The sequence below is a fragment of the Heterodontus francisci genome, chromosome 34, assembly GCF_036365525.1.
Source record: "Heterodontus francisci isolate sHetFra1 chromosome 34, sHetFra1.hap1, whole genome shotgun sequence".
NCBI classification, from domain to species: Eukaryota; Metazoa; Chordata; class Chondrichthyes; order Heterodontiformes; family Heterodontidae; genus Heterodontus; species Heterodontus francisci.
The window spans coordinates 25114444-25142368 of record NC_090404.1 but is presented as its reverse complement, the minus strand read 5'-3'; the positions used below and the strand labels follow the sequence as shown (position 1 = coordinate 25142368).

General features: G+C 44.6%; 1 protein-coding gene across 6 annotated transcripts in view; it reads left to right on the top strand.

Moving 5' to 3' along the window:
* The first annotated feature begins 435 nt into the window (after positions 1-435).
* Positions 436-27925, top strand: part of LOC137349214 (zinc finger protein 271-like) — a 110197-nt gene continuing 82707 nt past the window's right edge. Inside the window, exons 1-3 of one of the 6 annotated variants that reach the window (XM_068014674.1) lie at positions 1010-1214; positions 3497-5120; positions 11330-11336. In XM_068014674.1, the coding sequence (XP_067870775.1) occupies positions 3922-5120; positions 11330-11336 (1206 nt within the window). In that variant the 5' untranslated portion in view covers positions 1010-1214; positions 3497-3921. The other 5 variants (XM_068014673.1, XM_068014672.1, XM_068014669.1 and 2 more) reach the window with 5 other exon arrangements.

Genomic DNA, 27925 nt, shown 5'->3' with positions numbered 1-27925 from the left:
CCTTGCTGTTTGTGGTATACATTAATGATTTGCACTTAAATGCAGGAGGCATGATTGGGAAATTGGCTGATGACACAAAAATTGGCTGTGTAATTGGCTAGCTGGAGACTCCAGAATGGTATCAATGGTTTGGTTGAGCGGGCGCAGAAGTGGCAAATGGAATTCAGTCCAGAGATCTGTGAGGTTTTAGACCCCGCCCTCATCGCCGCCATCTTTGATAGGGGCAGGTCTGCTCCGAACAAAGATGGCCGACACCTATGAGTCAGCCTTTGGATGTTCAATGGCGGGGTAATTACCCAACATTCAACGCGGAATTGAGTCTGTCCTATTCACTCTGCAAGAGCCCAGCACGCAGGCGCAGTGCAGGACTGCATCTTGAGCATGCGTAGTGTTACGTTGATCAGAGCAGCGTGGGGACTGGAGACAATTTTCTGGCATGTGAGAGTCGGCGTGGTGCAGAGGAGGAGTGAATCACAGAATCACCGGCGGGTGGACGTTGCGGCTTCAGAAACACATGGGGTAGGCCTGAAGACCCGAATGATAAGCTCCAGATGCCGCGTTTGCAGTTCCGGGGCTTTTTCCTGGAAAACGTGTTAACGGGCGCCATTTTGGTCGAACTAGGATCAGAGCGCATGTGCGACCATCTCGGTGACGGCGCGGCGAGTGGGCGGGGCTTGAGTGCTTCTGTGACCCGGAGAAAAAAAATCTTCGATTTATTGATTTTATTAACCCGCCTCCCTCTCGCCTGCTGGAACCGCGCTCTCTGCCTGGCGCCCTGGTGATTGACGGCAGCCGAGGGGCAATCGGAGCAGGGGGCGGGGCTGCGGGGGCGGGCGTGTTGTGAGTACTCCAGCCAATCGGAGCGCGGACCGCCTCCCCCTCTTGCTATTGGTCCAGAGTTTCCGTCAATCACCTGGACATTGAGAATTCGCTGGCGGGAGCTTCAAGTAGCGAGTGCGCAAGCGCTTTGCGGGACAGTGTTTGGAGCATCTGCAGTGTCGGTATTGGACTTTATTGAAGCGGTTGTGTTGCATCGGAAATAAAAACAAAAAGTGCTGGAAATGCTCAGCAGGTCTGGCAGCATCTGTGGAGAGAGAGAAGCAGAGCTGACCTTTCATCAGATCTGATGCGGGTGAGAAACCGCCGAGTCCAGCAGAGGAATGGAGCCGGTGGGGAGGCTTCAGAAACACCCGGTGTAGGCCTCAACACCCCCAGTAAGAAGCTCTCAGTCCCGCATTTGCACCGAGCGGGGCGGCAGCTGCGCGGCTTCTCCCCTTGAACTGGGCCACACCTGGGCAGGGCTGGCTCAAGGTGCAGGAAGCTGCAAGCTGATAGGCTGAGCTGTGGACTGGGAGGAGTGGGGGGGGGTTTGACTGACAGGCCTGGGGAGGGGAAATAAGGGCAGGTACACACACTGCTCCCCCTTTTCCTCCTGGGATCTTTTACTGGAGTCGTGTTGCTGAGTATTTCTAAACTATGTCTCCCTATCCCGGTAATGTAGGTGGATTGTAGGTTGCTGTGAGTGTTGGACTATGTTGCCTCTTCTCATTCTTCCTTCTTCTCCCACTCTGAGTTCCAGGCTGCAGGCTCTGATGGCTTGATGTACCTGAAACGTTAACTCTTTCTCTCTCCTCAGATGCTGCCTGACTGATGAGTATTTCCCAGCATTTTCTCCTTTTATTTCAGATTTCCAGCATCTGCAGTATTTTGCTTTAGTTTACCGCCGGCATTGCTCACTGAGCTGAGTCGGGAAACGCAGATGGATCCATTAAGAGCCAGTTGGCATCAGGGTGGATGTTGGATGCGGAACTCAGTCCCTGGCCTCCTGCGTTAGTCTTTTTTGTTGCATTAATTTGCACTGGAGACGGAGGAGAAGCTGGTGGGCATAACTCTGAGTACCTTAGAGCCCAGTTAGGCCCAGCAATTTCTGATGTGAGACTTTAAAGGGAGGTAGATTCCAGGGGAGATGAGGTTGCTAAATGGACACCAAACACTCAATGTAACAGTGTATTTTCGTAACAGGTATTTCTGCAGAGGCTTTTAATCTATTTTACAGGTACAGATTTTTATTGTTTACTTCATTGTTGGGTTATGTGCATCGCTCGCAGGATCAGCATATATTGCCAATCCCTAGTTGCCCATTCTTCTTGAACTGTTGCAGTCCATGTGGTGAAAGGTGCTCCCACCAGGGTGTTGGGGAAGGAGTTAGAGGATTTACACCCAGTGATGATGAAAGAAGGGTGATATATATCCAAGTTAAAATCAACCTGTATTTATGTTGCACCTTTAATGTAATAAAATGTTCCAAGGTGTTTCACAGGAATGTTATAAAGCAACATTTGACACTGAGCCACATAAGGTGATATTACCAAAAGCTTGATCAGAGAGGTGGGTTTTAATCAGTGTCTGAATCACAGAAGGTGAGGTAGAGAGGCGGAGAGGATTAGGGAGGGATTTCCAAAGGTTATGGCCTTGGCAGCTGAAGGCACGGCCACCAGTGGTGGAGCAATGAAAATCAGGGATGTTCAAGATGTCAGAATTAGATGATCCCTGATCTCTCGGAGGGTTGTAGGACTGGAGGAGATTATAGAGATAGTGAGGGGCGAGGGAATGGAGGGATTTGAAAACAAGGATGAGGATTTTAAAATTGAGGTGCTGCTTAACTGGGCCAGTGAGCACAGTGGTGATGGGTGAACAGGACTGGGTCCAAGTAAGGACACAGGCAGCAGAGATTTGGATGATCTCAAGTTTACAGAGGGGAGAATGTGGGAGGCCGGCCAGGAGTGTGTTAGAATAGTCAAGTTGAGAGGTAACAAATAAATGGATGTAAGTTTCAGAGGCAGATGAGCTGAGGCAGTGGCGAAGTCGGGTGATGTTACTGAGGTGGAAATAGGCGGTCTGAGTGATGGTGTCGATATGCAGTCGGAATCTCATCTCGGGGGTCAAATATGACACCAAGGTTATGAATGGTCTGGTTTAGCCTCAGGCCGTTGTCAGGGAGAGGGACAGAGTTGGTGGCGAGGGAGTGGAGTTGGGACTGAAGACAATGGCTTCAGACTTCCCAGTATTTAATTGGAGGAAACTTCTGTTGATCCAGTACTGGATGTCAGACAAGTCAGGATGGTGTGTGACTTGGAGGGGAACTTGGAGGTGATGGTGTTCACATACACCTGCTTCCCTGGTCCTTCTAGATGATGGAAGGTGATAGATTGGGAGGTTCTGTCAAAGTTCTGGTTGAGTTGTAGATTTATAAATTCCCTGCCCCTCCCCCCATCCCCCTCAGTTTTTCCTCCCATGGGTCCAGACTGGGTGACAGGTTTCCTTCCCTGAAGGACATTAATGAACCAGTTGGGGTTGTACGTCAATCCAGCAGCTTTCATGGTCACTTTTTCCTTGTGCCGGCCCCATAAATTACCAGATTCATTCAGCTCCATTTCACAACCTGTTTTTGTGGGTTCTCTCACATTCTTTTTTCTGTTTTAAATTAATTTCACAGGGTTTATGAAGGGGAGGAATTGCAGCCGTGAAATCCAAAGCAAACTTAAGATCAGGATCTGAAGGAGTCGCCCAATTTATCGCAACCCGAACATCAACGGATTTTGAACGTGAAAGGAAAAAGCACCGATCACAGTGGGGAAGAGCTGTACACGTGTTGTGTGTGTGTACGAGGTTTCAGCCGATCATCTGGCCTGTCGAAACACAAGTGCAGTCACACTGGGAAGAAACCATGTAAATATGGGGACTATGGAAAGGGATTGAATTATCCAGTTGAGCTGCAAACTCATCCACACAGTTACACCCTGGAGAGGCCGTTCACCTGCTCCGTCATCCACCCTGAAGACACATCAGCGAGTTCATGCTGGGGAGAGGCCTTTTAAATATCCATTCTGTGGGAATTGGTGTAAAAGTTCTGCTGAACTGATGTCTCATCAAGGTGTTCACACTGACGAGAGACCATTCAGGTGTTCTCAGTGCGGGACTGGGTTCAGGCAATCATCTGATCTCACTGTACACCAGCGTATTCACACTGGGGAGAGGCCGTTCACCTGCTGTGAGTGTGGGAAGGGATTCACTCGGTTAACCGCCCTGCTGACACACCAGCGAATTCACACTGGGGAGAGGCCATTCACCTGCTCTGAATGTGGGAAGGGATTCGCTCAGTCATCCAGCCTGCTGAGACACCAGCGTGTTCACACTGGGGAGAGGCCATTCACCTGTGCACAGTGTGAGAACAAATTTGCTGATTCATCCACCCTGCTGATACACCAGCGAGTTCACACTGGAGAGAGGCCATTCACCTGCTCTGACTGTGGGAAGGGATTCACTCGGTTACCCGCCCTGCTGACACACCAGCGAATTCACACTGGGGAGAGGCCGTTCACCTGCTCAGATTGTGGGAAGGGATTCATGACTTCAACCGACCTGCTGACACACCAGCGAGTTCACACTGGGGAGAGGCCGTTCACCTGCTCAGAGTGTGGGAAGAGATTCACTCGGTCATCCCACCTGCTGACACACCAGCGAGTTCACACTGGGGAAAGGCCGTTCACCTGCTCAGAGTGTGGGAAGGCATTTACTACTTCATCCCACCTGTTGAAACACCAGCGAGTTCACACTGGAGAGAGGCCATTCACCTGCTCAGAGTGTGGGAAGGGATTCACTCGGTTACCCGCCCTGCTGACACACCAGCGAATTCACACTGGGGAGAGGCCGTTCACCTGCTCAGATTGTGGGAAGGGATTCATTACTTCAACCGACCTGCTGACACACCAGCGAGTTCACACTGGGGAGAGGCCGTTCACCTGCTCAGAGTGTGGGAAGGGATTCGCTCAGTTATCCAACCTGCTGAAACACCAGCGTGTTCACACTGGGGAGAGGCCATTCACCTGCTCAGATTGTGGGAAGGGATTCATTCGTTCATCCACCCTGCTGATACACCAGCGAGTTCACACTGGGGAAAGGCCATTCGTCTGCTCGGAGTGTGGGAAGGGATTCGCTCAGTTATCCAACCTGCTGAGACACCAGCGAGTTCACACTGGGGAGAGGCCATTCACCTGTGCACAGTGTGAGAACAAATTTGCTGATTCATCCACCCTGCTGAAACACCAGCGAGTTCACAAGTAACTCGGGATGAGAAGTTTCTGCCAAATGGTGGAAATCACCATTGGCTTCCCCCTTTCCGATTTTTTTTTTTTTTAAATGCTGGCCAACCACAAACCTGTTTTTAAGTCCTCTTTATTTTTTCTTTTCTTACACCTTGGTGGAAATGAACTTCAACCAGGAAAGCAAATGGGTGGAACTGCATACTCCTTCACAACTTCAGTGTGTCTGTCTTCTGTAAATGGTTAAAAGGGGGAGGTGTGTATACACAGACCTGTTGTGGGGTATGTGTTGGAATCGATCATTAAGGAGGCTCTAGCTGGGAACTGAGAAAAGCTCAATGTCATCGAGAATAGTCAGCATGGTATTTTGAAAGGGAAATCATGTTTAACCAATTAATTGGTGTTCTTCGAAGGAGTAACATACACTATGGATAAAGGGGAGCCAGTTAACATACTGTACTTGGATTTCCAGAAGGCATTTGACAAGATGTCACATAAAAGATTATTGCACAAAGTAGGAGCTCATGGTGTAGGGGGTAACATATTAGCATGAATAGACGATTGGCTGGCTGGCAGAAAACAGAAAGTCTGCATAAATGGGTCCTTTTCTGATTGGCAGGATGTGACGAGTGGAGTCCCGCAGGGGTCTGTGCTGGGGCCTGAACCTCTTACAATTTATATCAATGACTGAGATGAGAGGAGTGATTGCATGGCAGCTAAATTTGCAGATGAGACAAAGATAGGTAGGATTGTATGTTGTGAGGAGGACATAAGGAAGTTGCAGACCGATTATAGATCGGTTGATTGAGTGGGTAAAATCTGGCAGATGGAGTATAATGTGAGAAAATGTGAAGTTGTTCACTTTGGCAGGAAGAATAAAAAAAGCAGTGTATTAAACGGAGAACAATGCAGATATCAGAGGTGCAGAGGGATCAAGGTATTCTAGTGCATGAGTCACACAAAATAATAACTAAGGCTAATGGAATGCTATCCTTTATTATGAGAGGAATTGAAAGTAAAAGTAAGGATGTTATGCTTCAGTTATACAGAGAATTGGTGAGACCACATCTCAAATACTGTGTGCAGTTTTGGTCTCCTTATTTAAGGAAGGATGTAAATAAGTTGGAGGCGGATCAGAGGAGGTTTACTAGATTGATACCTGGAATGAGAGGGTTGTCTGGGCGGCACGGTGGCGCAGTGGTTAGCACCGCAGCCTCACAGCTCCAGGGACCCGGGTTCGATTCTGGGTACTGCCTGTGTGGAGTTTGCAAGTTCTCCCTGTGTCTGCGTGGGTTTTCTCCGGGTGCTCCGGTTTCCTCCCACAAGCCAAAAGACTTGCAGGTTGACAGGTAAATTGGCCATTATAAATTGCCACCAGTATAGGTAGGTAGCTGGTAGGGAAATATAGGGACAGGTGGGGATGTTTGTTGGGAAAGTAGGATTAGTATAAATGGGTGGTTGATGCTCGGCACAGACTCGGTGGGCTGAAGGGCCTGTTTCAGTGCTGTATCTCTAATCATAATCATAATCTTATGAGGAAAGGTTGGACAGACTGGGCTTGAGTGTAGAAGACTGAGGGGAGATTTGATTGAAGTAGATAAGATCCTGAACTGTCTTCACAAGGTGAATGTGGAAAGGATATTTCCCCTTGTGGGTGAGTCCAGAACTGGGGGGCACTGTCTTGAAATGACAGAGATGAGAATTTTTTTTTTTGCACAGAGGGTTGTGCAACTTTGGAACTCTCTGCTTCAAAAGGTGGTGGAGGCGGGGTCATTGAATATTTCTAAGGCAGTGGTAGATAGATTCTTGTTAGACCAGGGAGTCAAAGGTTATCGGGGGTAGATGGGAGTGTGGAATTCGTGACACAAACAGATCAGCCATGATCTTATTAAATGGCGGAGCAAGCTAGAGGGGCCGAATGGCCTACTGCTGCTCCTAATTTGTATGTTTGATCAATTCCCAATGTTTGTTTTTGCCTTCATGGGATATCTTAGCAGAGACCTCCTGAGAACTGACACAGCTCATTTGACATGGTTTAAAATTAATGGTGCAGGATCAGTAGCTGGCAAGTCGCTGGTCTGCAGCAAAAACATTGGTCTGTCAATAGGAATTTGAAACTTGCTTCCATTTACACAGCAGTGTGTGTCTGTAGTAATTTCTGAAAACCCTGCACAAACTGGTTACTGAATGTGAATATCCTGCAGTGAGCATGAACTGTATAAACTGAATATATCCTGTGCTTTGCAGCAACTGCTGGAATTTCCACCTATCGGTTTGCTCGGGTGTATGGCTGAATTCCATTCATTGTTCATCTCCACTTTCACTGTCTGCTGCCGCAGTCACACTGTAAACCTGGGTTGTCCAACATACAGCCTGGGGGCCAGGATCCAGCCTGCCAAAGGTTTCCATCCGGCCCTCGGGTGTAAACTGTACCCGGGGCCATTCCTGATCCTCATCAGGGCTCCGTGACTGAAGATGAGAAATTTCCCTTTGTCGTCTTCTTGCACAACAGCTTTATATTTTTAAAAAAAATGGCGCTGTGTTTCACAGCTGACGGATCCTGACATCAGGAACCACGGTTTCTGAACTTCAGACAGATTCAGGACTTTTTAAAAGCCTGCTGGAAAACTCCAGATCTGTCCAAAGTTCAGAAACTGCTGTTCCCAATATCAGGATCTGTCAGCTGTGAAACTGACTTGAGATTTCAGAAAAACTGATCAACAATCTGCTGAACGTTGCTGCTGTCTGCAACTGTCAGAGAGAGAGAGAGAGTGTGTGAGTGAGTGAGGGGGGGCAGAGAGAGAGATAGAGGGAGAGAGAGAGACAGTGGATAGAAAAATGGGGACACAGAGAGAGAGGAGGGCACAGAGAAGAAGAGAGTGATTCACATCACTCCTGTCAGAATGATCAATAGTAAGATAAATTCTAATGCCTTTATTTTTCTGAAATTGTCTTGTCTGCTGCCAATGTGAGACAAAAATTGTAATGTCGCCCCCCCCCCCCCCCAACCACGCGGAAAGGTTGGACAACCCGGCTGTAAACCTTGAGTCACTGTGAAGCTGTCTTTTGCACCACAGTGAAGCAAGACAAGGAGTATAACTCTGGTCATCTTTCTTCAATGTGTGGTTTGTCATTGCTTAAGATTATCTGGAAAAGGCTGTCCTGCACCACAAGTGCTGTGTATTGGCTGCAGTACAACTATCCTGTGAGCTCTCTGCAGTCACTATAAATGGTCACTGGGTTTGTGAGGCTGATAGCACAATACTCTGTACATGTATAAATATGTATATACAGAGTGCTGCCTTTCTCCAAGCCAACACAATAGTTATGATTTTCAGCACACCTTGCTGTTAAATGCAGCTGTCACTGCACCAATTGATACAGTAGAACAGGAGCCAGAAGTGTTCATCACTGTTGGGATATACAGCTGTCCATTGGACCTGCTGCATTGTCACAGGGCCATTACCAAACTTTTGAGCCTGATTTGAGGATGATGCAACAGAACCTCAAACTTGTTACTGTAGAGGTTGTCGTCGGCTGTCCCTCGATTCGAGGATGATGTCTGCTCAAGGTTGCGAGTTTCTGCCATGGGTCTTCAGGTGACTAAATAGGCCGATTCTCGACCCGCAGATCTTTGGGCACATGGGGCAGGACGTCCCATCAGGTAGTGGGAACTGGAGTGCAGGATGTACTTCCTTGAGGTACAACACTAGTCTCATTGCTTTTCCACTGTCGCTAGCAAGATCTGGTACAATTTTTACATTGCATTTGAAGAGGAAAACCACATTTTTTAATAGTTTTCATTAAGATTATACTGAGATCTGCACTGCAAACAAGATTCGTTTTAGTTTAGAATCTTTATAATGTGACTGATATTAAATTATAAAATCTACCATGAGTTCATGATATTTAAAAACATGCCACAGTGCTATAATTACATGATTCGTTGTCCAAAAAAAAAAATCAATGTATTTTGTCTTCAGCCACTAATTTTCAGACCTTGGCCACTCTCACCCCTGTATTTGTTACTTGTTTTGTGAAATACTCTCCCTATTAGTGTCAACTGCTGGATAACTCTGATTACATTTATATCTGTTTATATATGTCAATAAAGTGTCTGTGTGCCCAGATTTAACTAAGTTGTGATTTGTAACCAATAAGTGATGTTTTGGGCATGACTTGTCCTCTGGTATCTTGGTGATTTGTCAAGAAAGATTTAATTCACTCACTCAGCAGCTTGAGAGGAACCAGACTGAGGTTTAATGAACATAAGAAATAGGAGCTGGAGGAGGCCATTTGGCCCTTCGAGCCTGTTCTGCCATTCACCAAGATCATGGCTGATCTTCTACCTCAACTCCACCTTCCTGCACTATCCCCATATCCTTTAATTCCCTTAGTACACAAAAATCTATCAATCTCTGTCTTAAATATACTCAACTACTGAGCATCCACAGCTCCCTGGGGTAGACAATTCCAAAGATTCACAACCCTTTCAGTGAAGAAATTTTTCCTCATTTCAGTCCTAAATGACCGACCCCTTATCCTGAGACTGTGACCCGGTGTTCTAGATTCCCCAGACAGGGGAAACATTTTCTCAGCATCTACCCTGTCAAGTCCCTGAAGAATTTATTATGTTTCTGTCAGATCACCTCTCATTCTTCTGAACTCCAGGGAATATCGGCCTAGTCTACTCAATCTCTCCTCATAGGAGGTGATGGATCATAGTGGGGGTGCTGTAGCAGAGTGGTTATGTTACTGAACTAGTAATCCAGAGGCCAGGACTAATGATGCAGAGACATGAATTCAAATCCCACCACAGCAGTTCAGGGATTTAAACTCAATTAATTAAATAAATCTGGGTTTTTAAAAAGTTCGTATCAGTAATGGTGACCATGAAACTACCAGATTGTCTTAAAAGCCCACCTGGTTCACTAATTTCCTTTCAGGAATTAAATCTACCATCCTTACCCGATCTGGCCTATATGTGACTCCAGACCCATAGAAATGTGGTTGACTCTTAACCTCCCTATGAAATGGCCTAGCAAACCACTCAGTTATATTTAAGGATGTGGCTCACCCCCACCTTCTCAAGGACAATTAGGGATGGGCAATAAATACTGGCTTTTCCAGTGACATTCACGAATCATGAATAAATAGAACAATCACCTCGTTCCAGGAGCCAGACAAATCTTTGTTGCATGCCCTAGTCATAAAGTTATACAGCACAGAAACAGGCCGTTTGGCCCATTGTGTCTGTGCTGGCCGTCAAACACCTATCTATTCTAATCCCATTTTCCTTCACTTGGCCCGTGGCCTTGTATGCTAAGGCATTTCAAGTGCTCATCTAAATACTTCTTAAATGTTGTGATGGTTCCTGCCTCTACCACCTCTTCAAGCAGTGTGTTCCAGATTCCAACCACCCTCTGGGTGAATTTTTTTCCCATCAAATCCCCTCTAAACCTCCTGCCCCATACATTAAATTTATGCCCCCTGGTTATTGACACCTCCGCTAAGGGAAAAGGTTTCTTCCTATCTATCCTATCTGTACCCCTCATAATTTTGTATACCTCAATCAGGTCCCCCCCCCACCCTCAGCCTTCTCTGCTCGAAGGAAAACAACCCAAGCCTATCCAGTCTCTCTTCGTAGCTGAAATGCTCTAGCCCAGGCAACATCCTGGTGAATCTCCTCTGCACCCTCAAGGCTATGTATGTCCCTCCTTGGGTAAGGAGACCAAAACTGCACACAGTACTCCAGGTGTGGCCTCACCAATGTCCTGTAAAATTGTAGTAAGTCTTCTTTACTCTTATACCCCTATCCCTTTGTAACAAAAGTTAACATACCATTTTCCTTCCTAATTGCTTGCTGTACCTGCATGTTAACTTTCTGTGATTCATGTACAAGGACACCCAGGTCCCTCTGAATGCGAACATTTCTCAGTCCCTCACTGTTCATAAAACATATCAGTGATTTTTAATTTTTCCTATCAAAGTGGATGACTTCACATTTCACCACATTGTTTTCCATCTGTCATGTTCTTGCCAACTCATCCAACCTGTCTATATCCCTCTGCAGCCTCTTCGCGTCCTCTTCACTTTATACTTTATTATGAGTGTTTCTATATTTTCAGTATTTTTTGAGGACTTGTGTATTTTAGAGCTAGATATTGGTTTATTTTGGGAAAACTGAAAAGACTCCATGGTTGTTTTTTTTTACCGGGGTCATTGAGAGGTCTGGTTTTGGAAACAAACAGTTACTGGAAAGCACCTGTTTTCAAATAATTACCCAGCAGGGGTTGTTTTTGATTTGGGGAGATGTTTACAAAAAAGTGACAAGTCAAGATTTGTAGGGGTCAGGAGGCTTGATTCTTGTGAAATTTTTATGGTTTTGCTTTGAACAGTGAATTGGGATATGAACCATGGTTTGAAAACACAGTTGGAGAAAACTTGCCAAGAAGAACAAATCACCCAAACTCAGTCTGTTCCAGCAGTTTGAAAAAAAGCCTGCCAGTTTTCCATCTCTCGAGGAGCTGAAAAATAAGTGTAAGAAGCAGAATGAAACTGTGCCTGCATTCCCTCTGTATCTGAAGCTTCTGTTGCTGCATTTCCTGGAAGCCTAACCAAACTTATCTTTAAAGTCGCCTGAAAAGAACTGTTTCAGGAAGACCCCATCTGCATTTGGGATGCCAAACCAAAACAAAAGACATATTTCTTCTTCAAGAATTAGCATGTATTTAACCCAAGTGTCTTTTGTCTTTTTTTGTAATAGAGCTCTAAAACGCAAATCTCTTTTATTTTTCCAGTTAAACAATGTATGTGCGTGTGTGAGGGGCTAAGATATAAGGGGGACTTTAATATTTCAATCTGTGCGTTCATGCTTTAAGACTTATTTTTATGATAAACTAATCATTTTGTTGTTCATTAATGAAATCTAGTTGATGTGTTTTATTCTGGCATTAAAATAAAGTATATAATTGTCATTATTAGTAATTGAGAAAATTTAAAGATATGTTGTCACCCATGGAGAATTGGAACTGGAATAAACAGTGCACTCCTCCTGCCTTGGTTCTAACAACTTTCCCACCTAACTTTGTATCATCAGCAAACCTGGATATGTTGCACTCAGTCACTGATTTGAGTCATAAATATAGATTGTAAACAGCTGTGGCCCATACCCTGCTAGTTTTAGCCTGCCAATGAATGTCCTAATTATTCCTACTCTCTGTTTTCTATCCATGAACCAATCTTCAACCCATGCTTATATATTATCTCTATCCCATGAGTACCAATTTTGTTTAATAACCTCTGGTATGGCACCTCATCAAATGGTTCTTGTGTCTTAAAAATGCAAATACACTACTGATTCCTCATTGTCCACCTGAATAGTTACAAGTTACTGGTTAGAAACTAACAGGTTTGTCAAACATGATTTCTCTTTCATAGAAATATTAGCAAGATTAGGGAACCATGGATGACAGGTGAAATTGTGAGACGAGCTAAGAGGAAGAAGGAAGCATACATAAGGTCTAGGAGGCTGAAGAAAGACGAAGCTTTGAAAGAATATCGGGAATGTAGGACCAATCTGAAACGAGGAATTAAGAGGGCTAAAAGGGGTCATGAAATATCTTTAGCAAACAGGGTTAAGGAAAATCCCAAAGCCTTTTATTCATATATAAGGAGCAAGAGGGTAAGGAGAGAAGGGATTGGCCCACTCAAGGACAAAGGAGGAAAGTTATGCGTGGAGTCAGAGAAAATGGGTGAGATTCTAAATGAGTACTTTGCATCGGTATTCACTGAGGAGAGGGACATGACGGATGTTGAGGTTAGGGACAGATGTTTGATTACTCCAGGTCAAGTCGGCACAAGGAGGGCGGAAGTGTTGGGTATTCTAAAAGGCATTAAGGTGGACAAGTCCCCAGGTCCGGATGGGATCTATCCCAGGTTACTGAGGGAAGCGAGAGAGAAAATAGCTGGGGCCTTAACAGATATCTTTGCAGCATCCTTAAACACGGGTGAGGTCCCGGAGGACTGGAGAATTGCTAATGTTGTCCCCTTGTTTAAGAAGGGTAGCAGGGATAATCCAGGTAATTATAGACCGGTGAGCCTGACGTCAGTGGTAGGGAAGCTGCTGGAGAAGATACTGAGGGATAGGATCTATTCCCATTTGGAAGAAAATGGGCTTATCAGTAATAGGCAACATGGATGTAGATGCTTTGGAGAGGGTGCAGAGGAGGTTCACCAGGATGTTGCCTGGTATGGAGGGCGCTAGCTATGAAGAGAGGTTGAGTAGATTAGGATTATTTTCATTAGAAAGACGGAGGTTGAGGGGGGACCTGATTGAGGTGTACAAAATCATGAGAGGTAGAGACAGGGTGGACAGCAAGAAGCTTTTTCCCAGAGTGGGGGATTCAATTACAAGGCGTCAGGAGTTCAAAGTGAGAGGGGAAAAGTTTCGGGGGGATATGCGTGGAAAGTTCTTTACGCAGAGGGTGGTGGGTGCCTGGAACGCGTTGCCAGCGGAGGTGGTAGACGCGGGCACGATTGCGTCTTTTAAGATGTATCTAGACAGATACATGAATGGGCAGGAAGCAAAGAGATACAGACCCTTAGAAAATAGGCGACAGGTTTAGATAGAGGATCTGGATCGGCGCAGGCTTGGAGGGCCGAAGGGCCTGTTCCTGTGCTGTAATTTTCTTTGTTCTTTGTTCATAAATCCATGCTGACACCGCTTAATTAGATTATAATTTTCTAACTGCCCTGTTACCACGCTTCTAATAATAGATTCTGACATTTTACCTCCTACTGATGTTGGGCTAACTGGCCTTTGGTTCCCTGTTTTTCCTCAGTCCCTTGATGAAATTTTGAACCCCTCCCTCAGAACGTCAATGACCCATTGTTCGAATGAAAAGAGCCCCAGTTTCTCTAATCTCCCCTGATAACAGAAGCCTCTCTTCCCTGGTATCATCTCAGTGAATCTCTTCTGCACCCTCTCTATGGTCTTGACATACCTGCTGCTATAAGATACACAAAACTTGGCACAATATTCTCACTGCAGCCTAACCAATGATGTATTTACATGACCTCTGTCCTTTTGTACCAAGATTATAAAACCTAGGATCCTAAGATCCCATGAGCTTTTTAGTCACTTTATCAACTTGGAGGGCCGAATGGCCTGTTCCTGTGCCGTACTGTTCTTTGTTCTTTGTCCTCTCACTTTTAAAGGTTTGTGTATCTGAACTCCTTCTGGGTTTAGAGATATTTACCTCACATGGATAAAATACAGTGAAATCAAATGTCTGATCTATGTGTATTCTGGAAAAGAGAAGTTTAGTCTGAGTTGGAAACTCAAACAGGCAGTTCACAGCAGACACGTTGCCATGGCAACACAGTTCAGACATTCCATTCCTCAGAATCAGCTCATTGGAAACTCTAATCAGATCAGGGAATAGGACAGATTTTGTCTGTTATTAACCACAATATATATATACTGAATCCAAAGTGAGTACTGGAATAGATTAGATGATAATGTGTGACGTGTTAACCTAAAATTGTGAAACTATACGAAATAAGAGAATTAACAGCAGGCAGGATAGTTTGGGGGAGAATAAGAACATTACTCAAGAAAAGTAACTGCCGAGAAGCAGGGAATGTGTGCTTTTGAATCACAGACTAGAGAAATTCCCGTTGTCTTTTATCTCAGTTCCCGCCAAAACCCAGCAGAGAAGACAAAGAAGAGTCAGGTTCCAGAGCTGGATCATGACACGGTATAAAAGTGAGGGGTTACTGATGTAAGGGGGCAGTCAGGTTAGGAGACACTGGAGATCAAGCTCAGGGTGGCTGAGGTTCCATCCAGCAGGCTGACCTTGTGTAAGTGACTGTGGACACGTGGGACTTGCATGTTTACTCTGATTGATGGATCAATATAAAATACAGCACAGGACAGAGAATCTGCTCAGCTTATATTTCTTAGTAAGGAATTAAATTTCCCGACTTTCAAACCTGCTAATTAATAAGACAAGGTGTTAGCTAGAATATTTAGTCTCTTTACTGTTTTACTCCTCTTCTCCTTTCCTCCCTTTTCCTTTCTCCCAATATCCATCATGTTACCTTTCTCTGCGATAAATTTCATCTGACATCTACCTGCCCTATTTACTAACCTGTGTATCCACACTGAGTCACTTAAATTCCTCTTCACAGTTCCCCACACTCCCTATTTTAAAGTGCTCGGGAGATTTTGATCTTATGCCCCATATAACCAATCCTAGATCATTTCTCTGTATTGGGAAGAGCAATGGTCCCCTGGGGGACACCACTGCTTCCAAATCCAATAACCACTACTCTCTGTTTTCTGCCCTTTACCCCATTTTCTCTCCAGTTCTGATGAAAGGTCACAGACTTGAAACGTTTACTCTGCTTCTCTCTCCACAGATGCTGCCAGACCTGCTCAGTATATCCAGCATTTCTTGTTTTTATTCCTCTCTACGCTTCCTGCTTCCTTTAATACCAGAAGAATGAGAGTCGATCTAATTGAGACATACAAGATTCTGAAAGGTCTTGATAGGGTAGAAGCTGAGAGATTGTTCCCACTGGTCAGGGAATCTAGAACATGGGGACACAGTTTCAGGGTAAGGGGTCAATCATTCAGGACTGAGATGAGGAGAAATTCTTCACTCAAAGGATTGTGAATCTTTTGGAATTCTCTACCCCAGAGGGTTGTGGATGCTCCACCATTGAATACATTAAAGTCTGGGATAGATAGATATTTGGTCTCACAGGGAATCAAGGGATATGAGGAGTGGGCAGGAAAGTGGAATTGAAGCCCAAGATCAACCATGATTGTATTGAATGGTGGAGCAGACTCAAAGGGCCATATGGTCTACTGCTGCTCCTATTTCTTGTGTTCTTGTGTTCTATTTAATTTTTCCTTATAGGACAATCTTAGAATCAATCTCGAGATCCTTCATTGCACTCCCTCTCAAGAAAATATATCCAAAGTGATATTAAAAAAGTGGAGGAGCCAGGCCCGGGGGAGCAGAGGCACTGGCTGCCATCTTGGACAGGGCAGGGTCAAGGTGCGTGATTGACCATCTTGGTAAGGGCACCGAGAGAGGGCTGGGATTCATAATCTCTGTTCCCAACTCGGTCCCAGTGCCCGGGGGATGGAGTATCCTGAACAACAGGGTTTTAAGCAACTTCACTGACTCCCAAGCAACATGTGATGATGGCAGCCTAGAGGTGTCCATGGGCCATGTTTATATTCAGTATGAGTGGTTACAGTCCCTGCATAATTACCTGAAGAAGCTTCTCCTCAACTTTTACTTACAGTTTAGCCCGACGCTCCTAATTTACAGTTGCTCAGTGTGGATGGGGTGTGGCTATGTCAGAGGATCTTCTGCTGGACCTGGTCTTGAACCTGGCTAAAACAGTAATGTATAGGTCCAGGGTGTGTGGGACCATGTTGGAGGTGGGGTCATTCTGGCTCTGGCCTCTCTTCCGTGGTCTTGTCTGTGCTTGGGTGACCCTGAAGAGGGAGCAAGCTCGATATCTTCTGTGACTGGTGGGCTCCTCAGGTTACAGAGTGTCTTCCAGACACTGGTGATAACATTCTGGTTTAGTTGGGAAGTTTCCCTTTGCTTTCGGCAATCTACGGCCTTCTGGACTCAACATTGAGATCAACAATTTCAGACCACGAATCCTATTTAGATTGTTTTTGTTTTTGAATCATGTGCTGGTCTTAAAGCTGTTTTTCATGTTTTTGCTTTCAGACAGAGCTGTTCATTGTTCTGCCATTCTTCTTTGGCCTCCTTATCTCGAGAGACAATGGATAAGCGCCTGGAGGTGGTCAGTGGTTTGTGAAGCAGCGCCTGGAGTGGCTATAAAGGCCAATGCTAGAGTGACAGGCTCTTCCACAGGTGCTGCAGAGAAATTTGTTTGTCGGGGCTGTTACACAGTTGGCTCTCCCCTTGCGCCTCTGTCTTTTTTCCTGCCAACTACTAAGTCTCTTCGACTCGCCACACTTTAGCCCCGTCTTTATGGCTGCCCGCCAGCTCTGGCGAACGCTGGCAACTGACTCCCATGACTTGTGGTCAATGTCACAGGATTTCATGTCATGTTTGCAGACGTCTTTAAAGCGGAGACATGGACGGCCGGTGGGTCTGATACCAGTGGCGAGCTCGCTGTACAATGCGTCCTTGGGGATCCTGCCATCTTCCATGCGGCTCACATGGCCAAGCCATCCCAAGCGCCGCTGACTCAGTAGTGTGTATAAGCTGGGGATGTTGGCCGCCTCGAGGACATCTTTGTTGGAGATACGGTCCTGCCACCTGATGCCAAGTATTCTCCGGAGGCAGCGAAGATGGAATGAATTGAGACGTCGCTCTTGGCTGACATACGTTGTCCAGGCCTCGCTGCCATAGAGCAAGGTACTGAGGACACAGGCTTGATACACTCGGACTTTTGTGTTCCGTGTCAGTGCGCCATTTTCCCACACTCTCTTGGCCAGTCTGGACATAGCAGAGGAAGCCTTTCCCATGCGCTTGTTGATTTCTGCATCTAGAGACAGGTTACTGGTGATAGTTGAGCCTAGGTAGGTGAACTCTTGAACCACTTCCAGAGCGTGGTCGCCAATATTGATGGATGGAGCATTTCTGACGTCCTGCCCCATGATGTTCGTTTTCTTGAGGCTGATGGTTAGGCCAAATTCATTGCAGGCAGCCGCAAACCTGTCGATGAGACTCTGCAGGCACTCTTCAGTGTGAGATGTTAAAGCAGCATCGTCAGCAAAGAGGAGTTCCCTGATGAGGACTTTCCGTACTTTGGACTTCGCTCTTAGACGGGCAAGGTTGAACAACCTGCCCCCTGATCTTGTGTGGAGGAAAATTCCTTCTTCAGAGGACTTGAACGCATGCCATTAACACTTTGTTATTGTAAGGGGAATGGAATATAAAAATAGGTATAATTTTCTGCACTTGTTTACGGTATTGGTGAGACCACATCTGGAGTACTTTGTATGGTTTTGGCCTCCTTATTTGAGAAAGGATATAAATGCATTTGAGGCAGGCAGAGAAGGTTCAGTCGACTGATTCCTGGGATGAGAGGGTTATCTTATGAAGAAAGATTGGACAGGTTGGGTCTGTATCCATTGTAGTTTATAAGAATGAAAGATGATCTTATTGAAACAGACAAGATCCTGAGGGGACTTAACATGGTGGATGATGAAAGGATGTTCTAATTCATATGTTCGTACATAACAGTCTCTCTGGACAAATGCTTTGTCTTTTACTACATCTATTACTACTCCCTTTGCCTTTTGATCCATGACATCTTTGTCATTTAATCCCTCCCACCCTCAGAGACCTCCCCTTTTGTTCTTCTTCTCCCCCTCCCTCCCTTTCACTTGCTTAAAACCTATTATATTTCTAACCATTGCCAGTTCTGATGAAAGGTCGTTGACCTGAAATGTTAACTCTGTTTCTCTCTCTCCACAGATGCTGCCAGACCTGCTGAGTATTTCCAGCACTTTCTGTTTTTATTTCAGATTTCCAGCATCGGCAGTATTTTGCTTTTATTACCTTTACTTTTGTTGGAACTTTGTTGCTTATCTTGGCTTCTTTTAGTTTGAATGGTGTTACGACCGAGATGGGAGGAGTGCACTTTCTATTCTAGTTCTATTCTAGGACCGAACAGCCTCCTTCTCTGCTCTATGATTATATGAAATGGTGATGATCAGGGAGCATCTGCGTAAGAAGGAGAAATGGAGAGTGGTCAGTGAGAGCCCATCACCAGAACTGGGAGATGTTACAATGGACAGGGAGGGCCAGAGTGTCAGAGGAGGGGGAGAGAGCACGTACACACAGAGAGAGTCAGCATCTTCAGGGAGGAGAGAGAGGGGAACCAGTGAGTGTAGAACTGAACCCAGTCAGAGTCAGCACCTTCAGGGGAGGAGAGAGAGGGGAACCAGTGAGTGTAGAACTGAACCCAGTCAGAGTTAGCACCTTCAGGGGAGGAGAGAGAAGGGAACCAGTGAGTTTAGATTTGAACCCAGTCAGATTCAGCTGTTACACTCACAGAAGGTGCAAGGATGAAAAATGAAGTGAACTGGAGCAGTTATGAACTGTAAAAAATGAACTGATGAGTTAAACTCCAAAACATGGCGGCACAGTGGCGCAGTGGTTAGCACCGCAGCCTCACAGCTCCAGTGACCCGGGTTCAATTCTGGGTACTGCCTGTGTGGAGTTTGCAAGTTCTCCCTGTGTCTGCGTGGGTTTTCTCCGGGTGCTCCGGTTTCCTCCCACAAGCCAAAAGACTTGCAGGTTGGTAGGTAAATTTGCCATTATAAATTACCCCCAGTATAGGTAGGTGGTAGGGAAATATAGGGACAGGTGGGGTTGTGGTAGGAATATGGGATTAGTGTAGGATTAGTATAAATGGGTGGTTGATGGTCGGCACAGACTCGGTGGGCTGAAGGGCCTGTTTCAGTGCTGTATCTCTAAAACTAATTGCTGCAGACAAGATTGGGTAGGGTTCAGGTGACTCCCCTCCTGTAATACAAAATACATCTGGGCTGTTGGAGACCAAAACCCATCATCACATCTGGTCCAGCCCTGGGAAGACAATAAAATGGGAAACAGGCAATTCAAAGCAAAGCAGCTCCTATCTTCAACAATTGAGTTATCAAAGACCCTGGCAGAGAGGGAGACTGTGGATTCAAAAACCAAAATAATAGGTGTGACCTAACACCACGATGAGGTATCATGATGAGCCATCTTCAAACCCCATTTTTAACAATGGTGCACATTCAAAGACATTGTATAAACCCTGCAGGGGAGAATATTCTTTGGTCACATGATCAAAACCAAGCTGATAAGACTTTTTCATAAAGAAAGAGAGATGATCTTGGTGAATGGCTGAGATAGATTTTTATGCACTAAGGGAATTAAGGGATATGGGGATAGTGCGGGAAGGTGGAGTTGAGGTAGAAGATCAGCCATGATCTTGGTGAATGGCAGAACAGGCTCGAAGGGCCAAATGGCCTCCTCCAGCTCCTATTTCTTATGTTCATTAAACCTCAGTCTGGTTCCTCTCAAGCTGCTGAGTGAGTGAATTAAATCTTTCGGAACAAATCACCAAGATACCAGACTACAAGTCATGCCCGAAACATCATTTATTGGTTACAAATCACAACTTAGTTAAATCTGGGCACACAGACACTTTATAAACATGTATAAACACAGAGAAATGTAATCAGAGTTATCCAGCAGATGAGCAATAATAGGGAGAGTATTTCACAAAAACAAGTAACAAATGCAGGCATGAGACAGGCCAAAGACCAAAAGATGTGAAAATTAGTGACCGAAGGCTAAAAAAAGTCTGATTTTTTAAACAAGGAATCATGTAATTATAGCACTGTTTTGAAGGAAACTGATTCATTAATGGCAATTTCGTACAATTTTGCATATGTAATGAATAAAATTGCACTGTACTCAGAATACAATTTCATGAGACTTACCTGACAGCTGATAATTGGTTTTGCAGAGCTTCATGTTCTCAATGTCCTGCTTCTGCCCATTTATAGCTTGTTCATGTAAAAGGTGTTCTGTGAAGATGTGTCAACTTTAATGGAAAGCAATATATATAAACATACCAGATGGCACGTTCTGGTACCTTGGTAAGTGATGTGACCAAATCAGTAGATATATAAATCAATAAAAAGTAAACATTTATGAGACATTGACAATCCAGAAACTTGAACATAAGTGGGGTAATTGTTCTTATTTTGTGCTATGACATAATCACCTGAACGAAGCAGAAAGCAAAACCAGGTAGGGAGGATTGTATACCAGTTATACAGCCTGTCCAATTTGCAGTCCATTAACTTAAATTGACAGGAATATCACATACATTCTGTTAGGAGCATGTGATAATCCTGACCCAATTTTCTTTCAGACAATTATTTACCTCCAAGCACAAAATAGGAAAATAACCTTATTAACTTTAGCAAATGTGGTGCCTCGATAGATGGAATGCTTGTTTGTGTAAGAAATGTGGATTCTGTCATTTTTACTGGCCATGCGTTTTGTGTAAGCTTTTGGTCAACTTTAATTGTATATCTTACCGGAAAAAAAATATTGCCTCTACAGTTCGATTCACCTCGGATTACTTTGGTAATCACAAGGAAAAGAACAGATATGGAAGACTGTGTAACAAGCTGTGATAAAATGTAACAAAGACATGATGAGTCCCACCGGCAGTGCATGACCGAATAAGAAACTATGTAACAAGTTATGATGCAAATGTAACAAGAAGTCTCGCCGGAAATGTGTGATCTCATGGACCTCCCGATTATAATGCATTGTTTGTACACATTGTTTTGCGCATGTGATCATGATTTAATGTACAAACGGAAGTAGCGACAAATGAAATGGCAGGACCAATGGAAACAGTGATATGTACGAACCAACCAATCAGTGCACAGGAGGAGCCACCAGCTACAAAGCATAAAAGGACAGACCTGGAGAGGATCAGTGCACGGATCTGAAGAAGACAAGACAAGACAAGACAAGACAAGACAAGGACAAGACTCGTCTGTGCCACGAGAGCCAGTGGAGAGTAAAGGCTATCTGGACTAGGATGTCAACTGCCTTGGATTTGTTAAGTATTGCCTTTCGCCTGAGTAAAGTATCCTCATACCACTACATCAGGTGCCTCCTTATCCGAATGCTTATTGTGTGGTCCAAGAACACATTATAAGTAAGGTTCTAAATCTTACAGTGGTGCAAGTCTGGCCCATACCCTACTCCTGTGCTGTGGTGATCACCTGAGACACCTTCCACTTTTTCTGGAGATCGAAAATGGACCGTGTCCACAGGTACATGATGTTCAAACCTCTGGATAAAAGGGGCGGGCGGGGTGGGGGGGGGGGGGGGGTGGTGGGTGTGGTGGGAATGTATCCAAATGTCACCCTTCTCCTGAAGACCACCTTTTTGTGCAGCTAGATCAAGCTGTGCGTAGAACCCCAGTACGCAAACTACGTGTTAAGGTTCTATCTGTCCTGGTGTTGCGAAGGATGGGTCTGGCCACATTACCATGGAACGCTCCATCCCATAATACACATGATATCATACGTTTGATGTCAATGTATTTTAGCCATGATATGTTAATATCTCTAAAACATACAAGAGGTTCAGAAAAACAAACCTTTAAAAGTGGGAGGACAAGTTGATAAAGTAGTTAAAAAGTACATGGGATCCTTGGTTTTATAATTCGGGTGTAGAATACAAAAGGGCACAGTTCATGTAAACCTGTACAAATCATTGGTTAGGCTGCAGTTAGAATACTGGGTCAAGTTTGGGATTTTACACCAGGAAGGATGTCGAGGCCCATGGAGAGGGTGCAGAAGAGATTCACTGAGATGATACCAGGGAAGAGAGGCTTTAGTTATCAGGAGTATTAAAGAAACTGGGGCTCTTTTCATTAGAACAAAGGGTCATTGGAGATCTGAGGGAGGGGTTCAACATTTCATCTGGTAAATGAGAAAAAAAGATTATTTCCACTAGTCAGTAGGTCAGTTACTAGAGGACATCAAATTCAAATGATCAGCAAAAGACTCAGACCCAGGAATGAAATATTGAGCAGAATGTACAAAGGTGTTCAGGACACTCACTGTCCCTTCAGATCTGTGTCTGGGGAAGAAGCTGATGGGTTTCTCTTATCTCTGGGTTAAATGCAGTTCTCATCGAGTCTGTTTGAATCATTCTCCAGTCAGATACAGCATGGATTAGATACAGAGCAAAGCTTCCTTTACACAGTCCCACCTAAAACCCTGAGGGCAGGTACAGCATAGATCAGATTCCGAGTAGAGCTCCCTCTACACCATCCCATCAAACTCTCCAAGGCCAGATACTCATGTGTGTTACGGATACCTTCTCTGGATACCAAAACCAGGAGAGGCTGCCTGGAAGAGATGGGGATCTGGGACTTGTCCATGAGAATATCTGAAAGTCTGAGAACTGAAATAATCTAGTGAAATGATGAGATGTCAGTCGTGGCTCGGTGCTTACATTCTCATCTGAGTCAGTGGGTTGTGGATTCAAATCCAAATCCAGAGACTTGAGCACAAAATCTAAACTGATATTCCAATGCAGTGCTGAGGGGGTGCTGCACTGGCAGAGGTCATGTCTTTCAGATGACGCTTTCAACCAAGACCCCACCTGTCCTCTCAGATGGATGCAAATGATCCCATAAAGTTATTTTGAAGAGCAGGGGTGTTCTCCCTGGTGCTGCAAAAATTTATCTTTCAACCAACATCACTAAAAAAGATTATGTGATCATAACCACCTTTCTGTTTGTGGGACTTTGCTGTGAGCAATTTTCCTGCCGCATTTGACATTAAAGAACTCGCATTTATATAGCGATTTTCATGACCTCAGGATGTTCCAAAACATTTTACAGCCAATGAGGTACTTTTGAAGTGTTACTGTTGTTATATAGGAAACACAGCAGCCAATTCACACACAGCAAGATCCCACATACAGCAATGTCATAATGACTCGATCATTACTGACATTAATGAAGGGGTAAATATTGGCCAGGACACTGGGGAGAACTCCCCTGCTTTTCTTTGAAATTGTGCCACAGGATCTTATACATCTTCCCCAGGGGGAAGGCAGTGCCTCAGTTTAATGTTTTATCTGAAAGACAGCACCTCTGACCCAGCAGCACTCCCTCAGTACTGCACTGGAATGCCAGCCTTGATTTTTGTGCTCAAGTCCCAGAGAAAACGTGAACTGACAACCTTCTGATTCAGAGGTGAGTGCTATCCGCTGAGTCACAGCTGCCAACAGCACTGAGTACGTATTGCTTTGAGGGTTTCCAATTTTTGTTCAAACTTGAGAAGCTGTATTTTGAAACTATAGAGGCTGAACTTTATGGTTGTTTTTAAAAGAAGTTACCAGATGGTTTGGACTGAATGTAATCAGGTTTTATGGAAAGCACCTGTTTGCAAAGAACCCAGCAGGATTTGCGTTTTGACCTGAAGAGTTATTTGTTTATTGACAAGCCAGAAATTATGGTTGTCATAGGACTTGCTTCTAGAAAACGTTGGTTTCATTTTGAACTGTTTTAAAAAAACAAAAAGTTGGTTTAGCTAAAAACAGGCAGTTGGAGTTTGCTTATTGACCTGCCAGGAGAACAGAAGATCCAGCCAGCCCACTTTACTCTTGATAGGCAAATCCTGTCGAGTGTGGTTCCTGTTGACCCCTGTATTTGAAGAAATGCTGCATGTTTGTAGAAACCTTGCATCGAAAATGATAGAACTGAAGCCTTTGTTGCTGCACCTCTAATGTAAACCTATGTGAAGCCTTCTGTAGTGGCATCTCTTGAAAGCCTACACAGACTGATCGTCAACATAGCTTGGAATGGACTGTTCTGGGAATATCCTAGTGGCAGCCACCTATTCGCTTTTGGGAGACTTCACCAAAACCAAGGACATCTTCCATACATACTTTTAAGTATGTTTTTTTTATTCCTCCTATTTTTTTATCAGCTGTAAACAAAAATTCCTTTTATTCCCGATTAACTGGTTTTGTGTGTGCATGCGTGAGGACTTTAATATTTCAATTTGTGCATACGTTTACTTTATTATAAATCAAGTCTTAACCAATAATTAACGTATAATTTTGCTGTTTATTAAAGAAACCTGGTTGATGTGCTTTATTCTGAGGGAAAAATAGAGTATCTGATTGACGGTTTCGGTAAGTGGGAAAATGCGTTGTGACCTGTGGAGAAATGGGACTGAATTAATAATGCACTCCTCCTTCCTCAGTCATAACAACATCAAAATAACTTCATTAGCTGTAAAACACTATGGGACATCCTGAAGTCACAAAAGGCGCTATACAAATACAAGTCTTCCATTAACAGAGGAGAAAAGGCCCAAAAATGGGACAGTCGGTAACAGAACATCAGTCTCCTCTTATCTTAGAGAAATCAAGGACTCAAACACTGTGCTTTTGGCGCAAAGCTGATTTATTTAACATATATCCAGAATATTAAACTCCAACCCAATTACAGGGATTAACATCAAATGAAACAAACCCCAACTATCAGAATGAACACGGTTCAGTCCAGGATGTGATGAACAGCAGCAATAACAGCAGAATCCAATCCCTGCAGTTACTTGTGAACTCGTTGGTGTGTCAGCAGATCGTTCCCGCTTTTAAAGCTCTTCTCACAGTCAGAACATTTAAAAGGTCTCCAATCAGAGTGAACAAGTCTGTGTCTCAGGAGATGGGATAATCGGGTGAATCCTTTCTCACACGTGGAGCAGGTGACCGGCCTCTCCCCAGTGTGAGTGCGTTGTGTCAGCAGAGCATCTTTGCTTTTGAAGCCCTTCTCACATGCAGAACATAAAAAAAATCTCTGAGTGAACAAGTTGGTGCGCCAGGAGATGGGATGACCGAGTGAATCCCTTCCCACACAGGGAGCACATGAACGGCCACTCTCCAGTGTGAATGTGTTGATGAGTTTCCACATCTGATGGATAATTGAATTCATTGCCACAGTCCCAACATTTCCATGGTTTCTCTATGATGGGGGTGGGGTGCCCTTATGTCTCTCCAGTTTGGCCGATAAATTGAAACCTCATCCACACACACAATATGTGAATGGTGCGATGTGTTTTTCAGGCTATGTAACTGGTTAAAGCTCTTTCCACAGTCAGTGCACTGGGACATTCTCTCTCGCGTGTGTGTGTCTCGGTGCTTTTTCAGTCACACTGATGTTTTCCCACAGAGATAACAGACAAACATTTCTCCTTCCACATTCAAAGGCTGGTGACATTCAGGATCTGATGAATCGAGTGACTCTATCAGATCCTGACACGATGTTTGGTTTGAGTTTCCCGTCTGTAAATCCTCCCCTTCTAACACCCTGTAAAAAGGAATTTACAAAAGCCATCACTGTTAGTGCAGGTTAGAAATTCAGAACAGACAATTCTAGTTTCTATAGAACAATTTTTTCCTCTATCGTTCCCCCATCCACGTGGTCCATTCAAACTGAAAAAAGCCAAAATAAGCAACAAAGTCCCAACAGTAGCAATGGGAACCTCCCCAACTAAACCACAATGTTGTAACCAGTGTCCACGAGACACGTTGTACCCTGAGGTACCCACCAGGTGCAGAAAGTATTAAGCGTGCTCCCTCTCCAGGACCACCTAGGCACGGACAAGACCAGGGAGGAGAAGCTGGCAGCCAGAGTGAACCCCCCCCCCCACCCCCTCAAAACCAGACTTATCCATCTCCCTCCACACCGAGCAACCAAAGATTCAGAGAGTGGGACTAAAGTGTAAGCAAGGTTTTTGATAAGGTTCCACAAAGCAGATTCGTCACAAAAGTAAAAGCCCATGGGATCCAAGGCAAGGTGGCAAGTTGGAGGCAAAATTGGCTCAAAGGCACTGAAGAAAGTGCAGAATAGATTTACAAAGATGTCACCAGAGAGGATGATACTATCCAGCAAGATTGAGCAGGCTGGGGCTCCTTTCTCTGGAAAAGAGAAGACTAGGAGGAGATCTGATAGAGGTCTTTAAAATTATCAGTGAGTCAGAACAAGGGGGCAGCAACATAAGACAGACATTAACAGGTCAAATAGAGAATTTAGGAGGAATTTCTCTACTCAAAGAGTGGTGAGAATGTGGAACTCACTGCCACGTGGAGTGGTTGAAGCAGATAGCAATGATGTGTTTAAGGGGAGGCTCAATACATTTATGAGGGAGAAGGGAATAGAGGGATATGGAGCAGGGTGGGACAAGGTAATTAGATTGGGAGGAGGCTTATGTGGATTATCAGCATCAGCACAGACTAGTGGGGCTGAATGGCCTGTTTCTGGGCTGTAATTCTGTGTATGTGCAGCAGGAGTGGATTAATGTTCAGGTTTACAGGGCCCAGGGGTGGATTAATGAAATGTCTGTCTCTAACTTTTATATTATGACTCCTTGTACTCGGTGTCCCACCCAACCAGCAGAAATAGTTTTGCACCATCTTATTAATTCCAATTAATATCATGAAAACTTTGTTTAAAGCACCCCTTAATCTTCTAAATTCCAGGAAATACAACTATCGTGAAGTGGTGCAATTTCACACAAGGCATAGGGAGAGGCAATATATACTTAACGCCACATTCATAAAGCATGTGCAGGGATAGAGGGACTATGGGGTTCATGTGCATAGATCTTTGATGATGGCAGGTCACATTGAAAGAGTAGTTTGCAAAATATTTGGGATTTTGCGCTTCGTAGATTGAGATATTGAACACAAAGAAGTTATGCTGAACCTTTATAAATCTCTGGTTCAGCCACAACTAGAGTATTGTGTCCAGTTCTGGTCACCATGCTTTAGGAAGGATGTGAAGGTCCTTGAGAGGGTGCAGAGCAGATTTACCAGAATGGTTCTGCGAATGAAGGAATTTAGTTACAAGTTTAGGTTGGAGAAGCTGGGTTTGTTCTACTTGGAACAAAGCAGATTGAGGGAAGGTCTGAGAGATTATGACAGGTTTAGATAAGGTAGACAAAGAAAAGCTATTCCCATTAGCTGATGGGACAAGCACTAAGGGACACAGATTAAGGTTTTGAGCAAGAGATACAGGAGGGATGTGAGGAAGAATTTTACACAGCGAGTGGCAATGACCTGGAACTCACTGTCTACGAGGGCGGTGGAAGTGGAGACGATCAATGATTTTAAACCTGCAGGGCTATGGGGATAGAGTAGGGCAATGTGACTGACTGGATTCCTCCATAGAGAGCTGGAATGGACCTAAAGTGCTGAATGGCCTCT